At 34.4% G+C, this 12,553-nt stretch overlaps 1 protein-coding gene across 2 annotated transcripts in view; it reads left to right on the top strand.

Moving 5' to 3' along the window:
* LOC126978180 (prothoracicostatic peptides) overlaps positions 1 to 12,553 on the top strand; it is a 102,059-nt gene that overhangs the window by 68,593 nt on the left and 20,913 nt on the right. For both annotated transcript variants that reach the window (XM_050826949.1, XM_050826948.1), the window contains exon 2: positions 3,820 to 3,918. In XM_050826949.1, coding sequence (XP_050682906.1) covers positions 3,820 to 3,918 — 99 coding nt within the window. The remainder of the gene's footprint in view (positions 1 to 3,819; positions 3,919 to 12,553) is intronic.

Raw genomic sequence — 12,553 nt, 5'->3', positions numbered from 1 at the left:
AAGCTAATAAAAGCGTATTAATTAAACAAGCTATCACGCAGTTTACCGTGTATGCTGGCTACACAAAAGTATACACACACACACACACACACATAACCGAAAAGTGAAAGGAGCGCGAGAAATGATGCGCACCAAAACGTAACTATCCCATTTCACGAGTAGGTTTTACTCTCCAAATTTTTCTCATACCGGGCGCCATATATAAAAATCGATTCTTAGGGAGTAAACTCCAATAAAGTTACAATTTGTACATAACAGGTGTTACGGTAGTACAATTAGGTGATTAACAAATTATTTGTCGAATTATAATGGTGTTTTCCAAACCATTTAGGCATAACAGGAAACAATATTTATTACTATTTTATTTGTCTTTTAGCATATTATTGCAGTATGATACAAAACAGCACTTCTGTTTGATGTAGCCTCGTTTAAACTTTACTTTGAACTACTGTTGAATTTGCTGAGGGTTAAATAACAATAATGACATGATATGCTGAGATTTAAATAACTAATAGGGTCCAGTTAATAATTATAATATTGACACACTCTAACACAAATTATCTTGCCTCAAACAAGGCATAGCCTGCACTATGTGTGTAAGACAACGATATATTTAATACAATATACTTACTTAAATATACATAAATACAAATAAACATCCATGACTCGGAAACAAACATTCATATTTATCACATAAATGATAGCACCTACCGGGATTCTTACCCGGGACCTCTAGCTCAGTAGGCTGGATCACTAACCACTGGGCTATAGGGGCCGTCGACATAATAGTTCGCAACAAATCCTAAAAAGAATCACAAAAGTATTTCATAATTATCGTCTAACATAGTACTTTAAAATTCATTGACCGCCTGAAACCCACTTTGAACAAAAGCAATAACGAATTTCCTAAATAATAAAATTGTATAAACCTCAAAGTTAGTTACGAAAGTGAAACCTTACTGAGGCCCTCCGTCTGAGTTCTGTGCGGAAGTATTTTAATTTTTATCGTTTGAGGTATTTGTTTCAGTAGAGAATGTTGCAAGCGCGTTGATTTACTTATGACTCAGTTCTAATGAAAACATTGTGTATTTTTTGCAACGGTAAGACAAGCGAGCATAAGAAAAATGTTTTCTAAATTGTATCGTATTCTGAATTTCTTGTTTGGCTCTTGGATATTATGACAAGAAACAATACTGGCACATTACAATTTCACTATTCCATCCTGAACTGACGTTCTATTCAACGGTGGACATTCAAACTAAAAAGAGAAATAGACATCATTTATTAGAAAACTAGCTGATCCGTCAGACTTTGTACTGCCTCAATCGATAAATAAAATACCTAAACTTTTGTTTAAAATAAACTTAAAACAAACAAAAGGAATCCTTTTAAGCCATTTAATTAGATAAAGATTAATGCTGTATTGGTTAAAATCGCTTCGAAAGTTAGCCATTATTTGTCCATAAGAGATAGACATATACCATAGCGAAGTTTTCTGTAGACCTTTTCAATGTGTACAATATTTAGTACATTATTTTGATAAATCTCGTAGAGTTCAGCCTGCGTTTGCAATGTAAGCGGAAACAATGTATTTATTTACGACATCACATTAGAAACCTCATAAATAACAGTATTTCTCCACTATTTAATGGATGTTATTATACATATAAACCTTCATCTTCAATCACTCTATCTATTAAAAAAAACCGCATCAAAATCCGTTGCGTAGTTTTAAAGATTTAAGCATACATAGGGATATAGGGACAGAGAGAGCGACTTTGTTTTATACTATGTAGTGATGATGTGATATTTAACATTTCAAAAATAGCACAACTATTTGACAAATTTCTGAACATTAAACTATGCCTTCCTTCAAACTAAATTATGTTTTATTATAGTACAAGCGGACCTGACATACGCTGTCAATAGAAAAAAATGATTATGGTTATTCGGGAATAATTTAGACTACATTATAGCCATTGGAAATGTGAAATCAAAGTTAATGACTTAAAAATGAAACAAAAACGTATCTCTGAATGATTTTATAATATGCAGTAATAAAATGATAAGGATTAATTGTGTACACAGCTTTTACATTACCGCTTTATAATTGTCAATTGTTTTAAGTATTAAAATTGATATAGTATTTTATCCTTAAGAGATACACACAGACCATTTTAGACTTTTCTGTAGAACTATATAAGATACACAAGGGTTTAGATAGCGTTTTCGTTTAAAGCTCCCAGGTGGCTTATTGTTTCCGACACCTCCAACAAATATCGTTATTGTATAGAAAACTAAAAAAAACCTTCCTCGAGAACCATGCTATCCATTGGTGTAATCAGCATGAAAATCTGTGCAGTAGTTTATGAGATTATCGCGAACAGACAGACAGACGCGGCGGAGGACTTTGTTTTAATATGTAGTGACACTGTGCATTTCTACTTTTTCCGATGACCCCGTAGTAAGCCTTAACTACCCACAGATTGAAAAACATAGGTGTAGATGATACTAGGTTACAAAATATACCCAGCGATACATGAGACCTAGCACTAATGGAGGCCCATGGTGTTATTCACCCTTTCGATAATTATTACACGAATAGAAATCCTATAAAATTTGTTATGTTTTTTTCTCGCGTTCCGTGCGAGCGCTCTTCCACCGAGCCAACCATCCGAATGACGCCACGTTCATAAATCTTGAAATGTCTTGTCCAACTCTCTGGTTGTGGCTTCATCAACAGGATCTACTTCACAGTTGACAACTTTCTCAACCCCAAAATTCGCATATTAGTAAATTGATTTGAGATGTCGCTCTTTCTTATCTAAACAATTTGTAATTTTAAAGTGAAACTTTTATTTCATCGTCTCAAACTTTTTCGTCTGTGTGTTGCATGTCGCATGACGGTCGGGCGGCGCCTATAGTTTGCAGCAGCTGACCGTGTAGTGTATAGACTATTACTCATTTGTGCCAGTGCTCCACGCTATTTTGTTTGTTTTTTAGTTAAATGTCTATAATGTGAAAAAAGTTTCACTTTTACCGTGGCTTCATAAAACCCCACAATCCTTTTTTTTTTAAAGTGATAACCCTCAATTTTGAGATTGATTACACAAATTAAATTTGAAAACAATATATTAATCCTATAAAATATTTTAATTATCAAGATTAGTCTGTCGCTGTAAACATTACTTTTAATCGTTATGATAGATATTACAACTTTAATAATTAAGACAACTCTTGTTCTAAATTATCTCATTTATTATACGAGTTTTAATATCTTTGCTTTTTAGCTGGCGTAAAGTCTGTTAAAATATATATGTTTCTTCACATTATGTTATCTAAATGTTCAACGATAAGTTAAGTTAAACAAACAAATAAATCATTTATTCACTTTATACAAAATATACTTTTTAGAAACATTTTCTTTAAGTATTTACGGGATACGGGAACCACGGGATCCGTTTACTTCGGAAAAATTGCACATTAATGAGAAGAAGTCACAAGTGAGTCATTGCCACTCTGTAAGTCAATGTCTGCAGCTGTGAGTGATGTATCGAAATCTTACTTGCGTAAGCTACCACCTTTGTAGGATTTAAAATAAGAGTCAATTCATAGACAAAAATTGTTAACTTATATTAAAACCATTTAATAAATTATTTAAACCATTAACTATTAACGTATTTAATCGTTTATTCTAAGTCTATGTTGTAAATAATATAACATTTTAATGTGTAATCTGTGAATTTCGTAATTGGTAAAAATAACTGTTTAGCAAATATTCCACATAAATAGAATAGAAAGATGTTTGTATTATTACAGATGCGTTGCTGCGTTGCCGTGGTGTGGGTGTCAGCCCTGGCCAGCCTGGCCGTTGCTGCACCAAACGCGGGCCCCGACTCCCCGCCCCAGCCCCCGCAGGTCAGTCCAACACTGGATAGACCCGACCACTTTTTGGCATGCTCATTTCCATCATTCATATTAAACATTAATTCAAAATGAAAAATTAAAATAGAACCGTTTATTTTGACATGACGTATTTCGGTTTCGGCTCGAAGGACCAAATTTACGATGTACGAGCTGTTGCTACCATATGATAGTCAAATGAAAGATGTTGTTCAGAAATAACGTATGTATTATAAATTGTTCTTTTTGTTAATGTTAATAAGCACTGTGGAAACCGTGCTAAGGTGCTGGGTGAGGAATGTTTACGGTTGCACCATACAGTACCGATGTCTTGCGATTAGAAGAAGAATTGAAAAATTTAATTATAATGTTATTTTCTTAAAGTTTTCTTACATTAACCTTGATCTTATGTTATATCGGTAATACATATGTGGTATATCGTGGGGCTGGTCATTACCTTCCCAAAAATATGGTCGAGGAGGGCGCTGGCTGGCCCATGCGTCAGGCTCGTGAACGGGCGCTACTTGAGGTGGGAGGATGATCGTTGATGATGATTGCATATTAGAGAAATAATTAAAAATGCTTTAAATAAAATAAAAATGACTTGGAAAGTTATTAACTGGGAATCTGGAAGAGCGAAAGACTGCAAGTTTGAATATAATCTAATAATAAACAATACAAAAATTCACTCTGAGCAGGAAGTCGCTTCTGCTTTTGAGAATTTTTTTTCTGACATTCCAGTTTCCATCTCAAGCACCCTTGTCTCCTCCACCAGTGTTGCCGAGTCACTTCTTTTGGAAAATGTTAAGGAATGTAAACAAAATTTCAAATTCAGTGTTGTTAGCCCAGCAGAAATAATTAAAACTTTCAGATCCTTAGAAATGAAAAAAACTGCTGATATATGGGGCATATCTGTAAAAATAATAAGTTCTGTTATTGACGTCATAGCACCATATCTAGCACTAGTTTTTAATAGCTGTATTGAACATGGCGTGTTTCCTGACCTTCTGAAGTATAGTAAAATTACACCAATATTCAAATCGGGACTCACTTCTGACTCGAATAACTATCGCCCTGTTTCGGTGTTGCCGACCCTTAGTAAAATTTTTGAAAAAAATATTTTAAGCCAAATGCTTACTCACTTTAACACTTATAAGTTACTTCATATAAAACAATTTGGCTTTACTAGGGGACGCTCGACTACGGATGCAGGTATTGAACTCATCAGGAATATTTTTGAGGCCTGGGAGGAATCACAATGCACTTGGTATCTTCTGTGATTTATCTAAGGCTTTTGATTGTGTTCAACATTCAACGCTGGTCAGGAAGCTATGCCACTATGGTATAAGAGGATCTGCACTCGATCTTCTGATCTCATATTTAAATAATAGGATTCAGAGGGTCGAGGTGAATGGCAGGAGATCTCCTGGGACTTCTCTCGGTATGGGGGTACCACAAGGGTCTATTCTTGGACCCTCCCTCTTCCTAATTTAAATAAATGATCTACCTAACCTTGTAGAAAAAAAACACAAGGTGGTATTGTTTGCGGATGACACTTCACTTATATTCAAAGTGAAACGAAGCCAAGTTTTATATGACGAAGTAAACAATGCTCTATCTGACATCGTGTACTGGTTTAGCGCCAATAACTTATTGTTAAATAATCATAAAACCAAATATATTAAATTCACCGCGCCAAATGTCATAAATGTAGATGCGAATATTTTATTAAATGGAGAGGTGGTAAAACCAGTGGAATCTGCTATATTTCTTGGCATTACTCTTGATTCCAAATTGCAGTGGGGCCCCCATATTGAAGGATTGGCGAATAGGCTTAGTTCTGCAGCATATGCGGTTAAGAAAATCAGACGGTTAGCTGACATAGATACGGCGAGATTAGTATACTTTAGTTATTTTCATAGTATTATGTCCTATGGTATATTGTTATGGGGCAGTGCGGCCGACATTAATACTATCTTTGTGCTGCAGAAGAGGGCTATTCGCGCGATTTATAACCTAGGTCCTAAAGAATCATTAAGAGAAAAATTTAAAGAAATAAACATTTTGACTGTTGCTTCTCAATACATTTTTGATAATGTTTTGTATGTTCATAAGCACATTGAGGAATTTTCTAGAAACTGTGACATTCATAATGTTAACACGAGGAACAAACATAAACTTGTTATACCTACTACTCGGTTGGGTCGAGTTAGTAAGTCTTTTGTTGGGCGATGTATATGCTTCTACAATATGATCCCAGAAAATGTACAAAACAAATGTGTTACGAAATTTAAAAGAATTGTTAAAAAACGTTTGTGTGGGAAAGGTTATTATAGCATAAACGATTTTCTTAATGACACCACGGACTGGGATTAAAGCGAACACCCTCAGGCTCTTTAATTATTAATGTTTATTGTACGATATTACATTGTAATCCATATTTTATATAAAAAAAAAGCCCGTTGAGTTTCTTGCGCCCATTCTTCTCAGGTCTGAGGCAGTCTCTTTTGAATGGGTGGTAGATTTTGACGTTCAATAGATGATTATAAATCCTATTTTGAATAAAAATATTTGAATTTGAATTTGATCCTGTTACCAGAAACTCATGCTTTATGTCGTTAAAGTAAAAGTTATTTTATATTTTTAGTAATATATTTTTCGTATATATATATATTATAATATATTTCGTTAATAAAGTCATAATTACATATAATAATACCTTTATTTATTGAATTTACTCAATAACTCTTATGGTTTTTTTCATTACATTTAATTTTTTTGACTTACTCTAGTTGACATTCAAGTATTTTGGTTACTTTACATGGATTGTAATAAGTGTTAGTGCGACTGCTAGCGGCTACTAGATTACTTACGGGATGTTCTAAAATGATATTTTGGAAATTTGTTTTATTTGGGTGTATAATGAAATTTTAGAAACCCGATCGAATCTTTTAGTTTAAAATATCACAAGAAATTGACACAGCATTGCAACAAACCCCGGTCAGGGCATATTAAGTTATTCTCTTGCATATATTATTGCTTTTTATGGAATACTTCGTGAGTTAAGTCATAGTATTTGTTTGATTTTTCTGTCTTGCTTTGGTATCTTTATTTTCCAGGACTCGAACCCACGACCTCTCGGGTTCCGTTGGTAAGAGTTCTCGGACAGAGTCCCGCATTGCTCCTAAACTTTGGTTATAAATTTAGTTATTTTAATGAATACCCTTATTAAGGAGATCATAATGAGACTGACGTAGACAGTCTAAAGTAACAAAAAGGTAAGTTTTAGAACAATATCCGTCCCAAACAGCCTTACCCGACCACAGGCCGCGGCCTCTATTACTGTCACTCGGCCTGTCACCGGCACACGACACCAATCATTCCGCGGGTATTCAATAGATGGTAGCTATTTGGACGTCGTCTTCACAGTACTTGTAAATAAGCTGTAAATTGTCTTTTTGTTTGAAGACTGTTTTCTGTTGTGTGTCCGTCATAATAATCAGTATCTGGGCTTAATATTTGCCTATTTACATCCTTCGATCCTTTTGCTCATTATGGTTTTTTTATGAAGAGGAGGACAAACGAATGTACGGATGACCTGATATAATGTGATCGCCGCCGCCCACATTCTGTTGCAATACCAGAGGAATCACAGGAGCGTTGCCAGACTTTAGGGAAGGTGTACGCGCTTTTCTTTTAATGTACTCATGCCGTATCGTCCCGGAGACACCGCACGAGAAAGGTCATTCCAATGATTTGTGGTACGTGGAAGAAAAAACTCCTTGAAAACTGCAATGTAGAAAAAATCCACGAGAAATTTAATTAAATCTTCGTAATTATGATAAAAATCCGATTCAATGGCGGGATCTCCTCATAGACGAAAGTCAGGCGTGACCGCTTGTATCAGAAAATATATTTTAGCAAACTTATAATCCATTCTGTTAGAAGCGAGTGTTTCATTGTGTTTGTATGTGATTGGATTTTGTGTCTCTTTGTGCAGAGCTCTGCGCGTCTCAGCGGAGTAGTTGCTCTGTGTCGAGTCAGCTCTTTACGAGATAACTTTCTAGTCAACTAAAGTAAAGCATAATACACTGCCCGCCCGTTGAAACACAATATACAGGGTGTCCCAAACTTATGGGACATGAAGGGAAAGTACCTTAAATATCGAAGATAGGCTATTTTACTGAAAGAAGACTTTATTTTATTTTTAAAAGTTAGTAATTCTGCATTCAAAGATTTTCTAAAAAGATATTTTAGGTACTTTCCCTTCATGTCCCATAACTTTGGGACATCCTGTATATTGATACTAATTATATTATTATAAAGAGATAATATTTGCTTTGATGTTGTAGGGGGTAATCTCTGGATCTTCTGAAACGATTTTGAATATTCTGTTACCAATTTGTGTGTCATATATATTACCCCGAAAAATGAAAAGACTTTTTGAAGTGAAAACTTCTTTAGCATCGTTGTGATTTGAAAGTCAATGAAACGAAAAAGCGTGACATTAATAACAGCCACATAATTATTACAACACTAGAAATAAGGGATTGCTTGTTACTAATTCTAGTAGGCTTAATAAGATACATAATAGCTTTAAGGGTAAATGTATACACTTCTATAATAAAGTCCCAGCCACTGTTCAGGCATTATCTATAAATAAATTTAAATGTTTTATAAAAAAAATGGCTCAGTCGTAAATCCTATTACTCCATTGCTGAATATCTAAATGATCGGACAGCCTGGGAATAGATTGCGATTATTTTATAGCGATAGAAATGACTGTACAAAATTGTATATTTTTAATTGAAAAGAGCGCAAAAAAAGAATGCTGGGAGAGTTTCTTGCGCCGCTTCTTCTCTCTCAGAGCGCCATTTGTGTCCAAAGCGGTAGTAGTATCTAGTAGTTATTAGAAATGACATCAAAAAGAATTCTAAAGGAATCAATTTTGAGAAAGTAAATGTCTTTTTATACCTTTTATTTTTAAGTTTATAAAGATTTCGTGGGAGAAAATTAGATGTGAAACATTATATAGTGTTTTGGTACCAGGCGATCATAGTTGGATAAGAGATTGTCTTATGTATGACGCGAGTATAGTTTAATATATTCTGACGTCATGCGGACGACGTATTATTACATAGACACCAGGAGTACATAAGTATTGTAGCGGTGATAGTAACGTCTTTCATAGCGATTGAAATCATGTGTCATCTTAGCAACATGTACCAGGACTTCATATGCCAGCGGGAGGCTCCTTTGCACTGGATGCCTGCTAGATTATGGGTACCACAACGGCGCCTATTTCTGCCGTGAAACAGTAATGTGTGAATATTATTATGTTTCGGTCGCGTGGGCGGTTGCTCTATTCCCAATCAGTGGCATCATTAAGAAAGTCGTTTATGCTATAGTAACCTTTGCCACACAAACGTTTTTAACAATTCTTTTGAGTTTCATAATACATTTGTTTTGAACATTATCTGGGATCTTGCTGTAAAAACGCCCCACAAAAGACGTAACTAAATCGACCTAGCCGACTAGTAGGCATTATAAGTTTATGTTTTTTTCTGGTGTTAACATTATGGTTATGACAGTTTCTAGCAATTTCACTTACATGCCTATGTACATACATAACATTAACAAGGCAATAGTCAAGATATTTACTTCTTTAAATTTTGGTTCTTTTAACAGCTAGTTAATATACAAGAATGTAAAAAATAAGAACAATTGCAAAATGTTGAACTCGAAATTGTTTCGCAACTGAGTTTTCTTTATGTATATTTTATCCTTAGATAATTTAAATACGTCCTCTATTTTGACCAATGTACGCACACTAACACAAAGTGACATACAAATCGCGAGTGTAACAGTGTATCTATCTAGAAAGAGCCTCTTCCTGCTAGACAACCGATGAACACAGGCCAGATTTATTACTTTAGTGTGCGTGACTACGTGTCTTACACTCGCGGATATATGTTACTTTGTGTTAATGTGCGTACATTGCTAGAAATTACGGTTAACAGTCAACCCCAATTTTTTTCGAAGTTTTCACAGCTGTCGCAGTCTATATAGACGTATAAATAGTCTAAGATAAATAAACAGCTGTTTTCTAAGTTACTTTATATAATTTAATGTAAGTAACATTTTATTTTCGCTTAAAATTATTAAATACTAACTTGTAAGTATAACTTATAAAGACGTATAAATCACCGGGACGTTAAACAATTTAGTCCTCATCTCGGCGCGACTCCTTCCGCGAGATCATCTCTTATCAGATTAGGAGGTGTCTCCCCCCACCCTCCCCGGGAACCTCCGCGTACTTTCCCTCCACTCTAATAATACTTCATGGTCTGTTAATTTTGTGATGTACACAAATAACACTGAAATATAACGCATTAACGTTTCATACGACGGAAGAAATCTTAAAAGCTGCAAAATTTAACACAATAATTTGTTACTTTCTCGTTATTATGTTATATTACCTTGTTTTTACTTTCAAGTCTGCACACGTATTAAGGAGAATAAAATAATAAACCAGATAGTTAAAAAAATTGTCTCAAATAAGATAAAAAGCCATTGTGTGGTTTTATGAAACCACGATGCAAGTGAAACTTTTTTTCACAAAATAACATAGGTATTAATATCAGAATAGAAAAAAAACATAAAATAAAAAAAACCTTTATCAAGTGTGTGGGGTTCGAACCTACTCTTCCACCCGAACGCAATTGTATCCAATATGACAACTATGGGCGCCGCCCGACCGACACGCGACATGCAACACACAGACGAAAAAATTTGAGACTATGTAATAAAAGTTTCACTTTAATAAATAAATCAAGTCAGTTAAATAAAGAAATCATTTTGTCGTATAAAAATACTTCTTAACTTTCAATAATGCTCAAAGTTACACAAATTCCCCAATTATTTCAAACAATAATTGTTACCAGCACATCTAAACAGTAATGGATGCATCCATCGCTGAGCGCATATGCACCATCCCAATATGGCGTCCATCATTTCAATTCAATGAATATAATATTATCATAACAGCGTACGTGCGCATAAATACAATAACTACAGCAGATTACAGAAGGGACGCTGACTCAGCAATAAAATGCTTCGTACCCTCGTCTCTATGTCAATATTAAGTTTAATTTACGGAGAAATATCTACGAGATATACCGCGACTTTAATAACTTGTGTGTACACTGTATGAGAATTGTATGTGTCTCCGCTCATACACCTATTTGTTAGCTTATATCCGAATAATTCTTGTGGAAATTTATGATTGGATATGGCTTGCTAGGTAGAAATTTCGTAATACTTCTCTAGAGGAGAAAATATGGATTCATTGTGCTCGAATAAGCTTAATATTAAATAGCTTAATATAAATTGAAGTAAAACGGCCATTAATAACGTTTCTACCATACTTATTAACAGTTAACGCAGTAAGTTGTATTTCACTGTTAGAAATATTCTTAGGAGGGTGAAAAAAGTTCTCAAAATAAGTATTCATTTGTATAGAAATCGTTAAAATATGTTGCTTAGGCAGCGATTATTAGAATATTAATAAAACTGTTGATATTTATTTAAAGCATTCACTCTGTACTCCAATATCGTAAAAATTGCATCTCTTATATCATTTATTTTATTCATTGGTTTTAAACTTACAAGTATACAAATGAATCCCTACTTAATATTATAAAATTGAATGAAAGATTGTTTGTTACGCTTTCACGCCTAACCCACGGATCCGATTCTGATTAAATTTGGTACAGAGATAGACTAGAGCTCGGAAAAGGACATAAGCTACCATATTTCTTAAAAAACGGGTCGAAATAAGGGATGGAAGTCTGCATGGGAATACTGCATTATCGGAGATAAAACCATGAAATGTTGTATTAAGGCACTTTATAAGAAGTAATCTATAAAAATTTCTTCGATTTCCGAAACTTTGACCTACATAGGGATAAAATAGGAGATTACAACTCGCAGATAAATAATACTATTAAAGATACTGTCCACAGTGACACAGAAGAGCGCCGCCAGCAGCGAACAAAGAACAGATTGTATGTGTATTATATGAAAAATATCCTTAAAAAATTAATAAAATGCTGCCCAAATTATGTATTCCACGCGGACGAAGTCGGGAGTAAAAGCTAGTAATAAATAAAGTGTGATTTAATCCTCCTTTTAGCAGGGAATCACGCTCACTTAAGATTTTAATTAATATTGTAAATTGTTGTGTTTTTGTGTGAGTGTTTTTTGTATGCTAATAAAGTGTTTCTATTTCTATTCTATTTCTAATCAGATCAGTGTCCAACAAAGCGCCGATCACTTAAACAAAGTGCGTGAAAATAATTAACATTCTGTTAGCAAAACAATTTGGTGAAACTTGTTCGGTGTGAGTTGCTCAAGCGAGTCACGAACCTAAAGCCAGCCCCAAACCGCGGCATTTTTCACAAAACTATTTAGCGAAAGCTTCCGAGAATCCCTCGTTACAAAAGCGATCATTTTTGTTTAATCAGAGAAGAATTTATTCGAATTCCTGTCACGCATCGATACGAACTAATTAATAAACATTGCTTTGCTCAAAGTTAATTAAATATTTTCCGCTACATCTCATGTGTACCTTCGTTCTTATATGTATCTT

This window comes from Leptidea sinapis, chromosome 47 (genome assembly GCF_905404315.1).
Source record: "Leptidea sinapis chromosome 47, ilLepSina1.1, whole genome shotgun sequence".
Taxonomy (NCBI): Eukaryota; Metazoa; Arthropoda; class Insecta; order Lepidoptera; family Pieridae; genus Leptidea; species Leptidea sinapis.
This window is presented reverse-complemented; position numbering and strand designations above follow the sequence as displayed.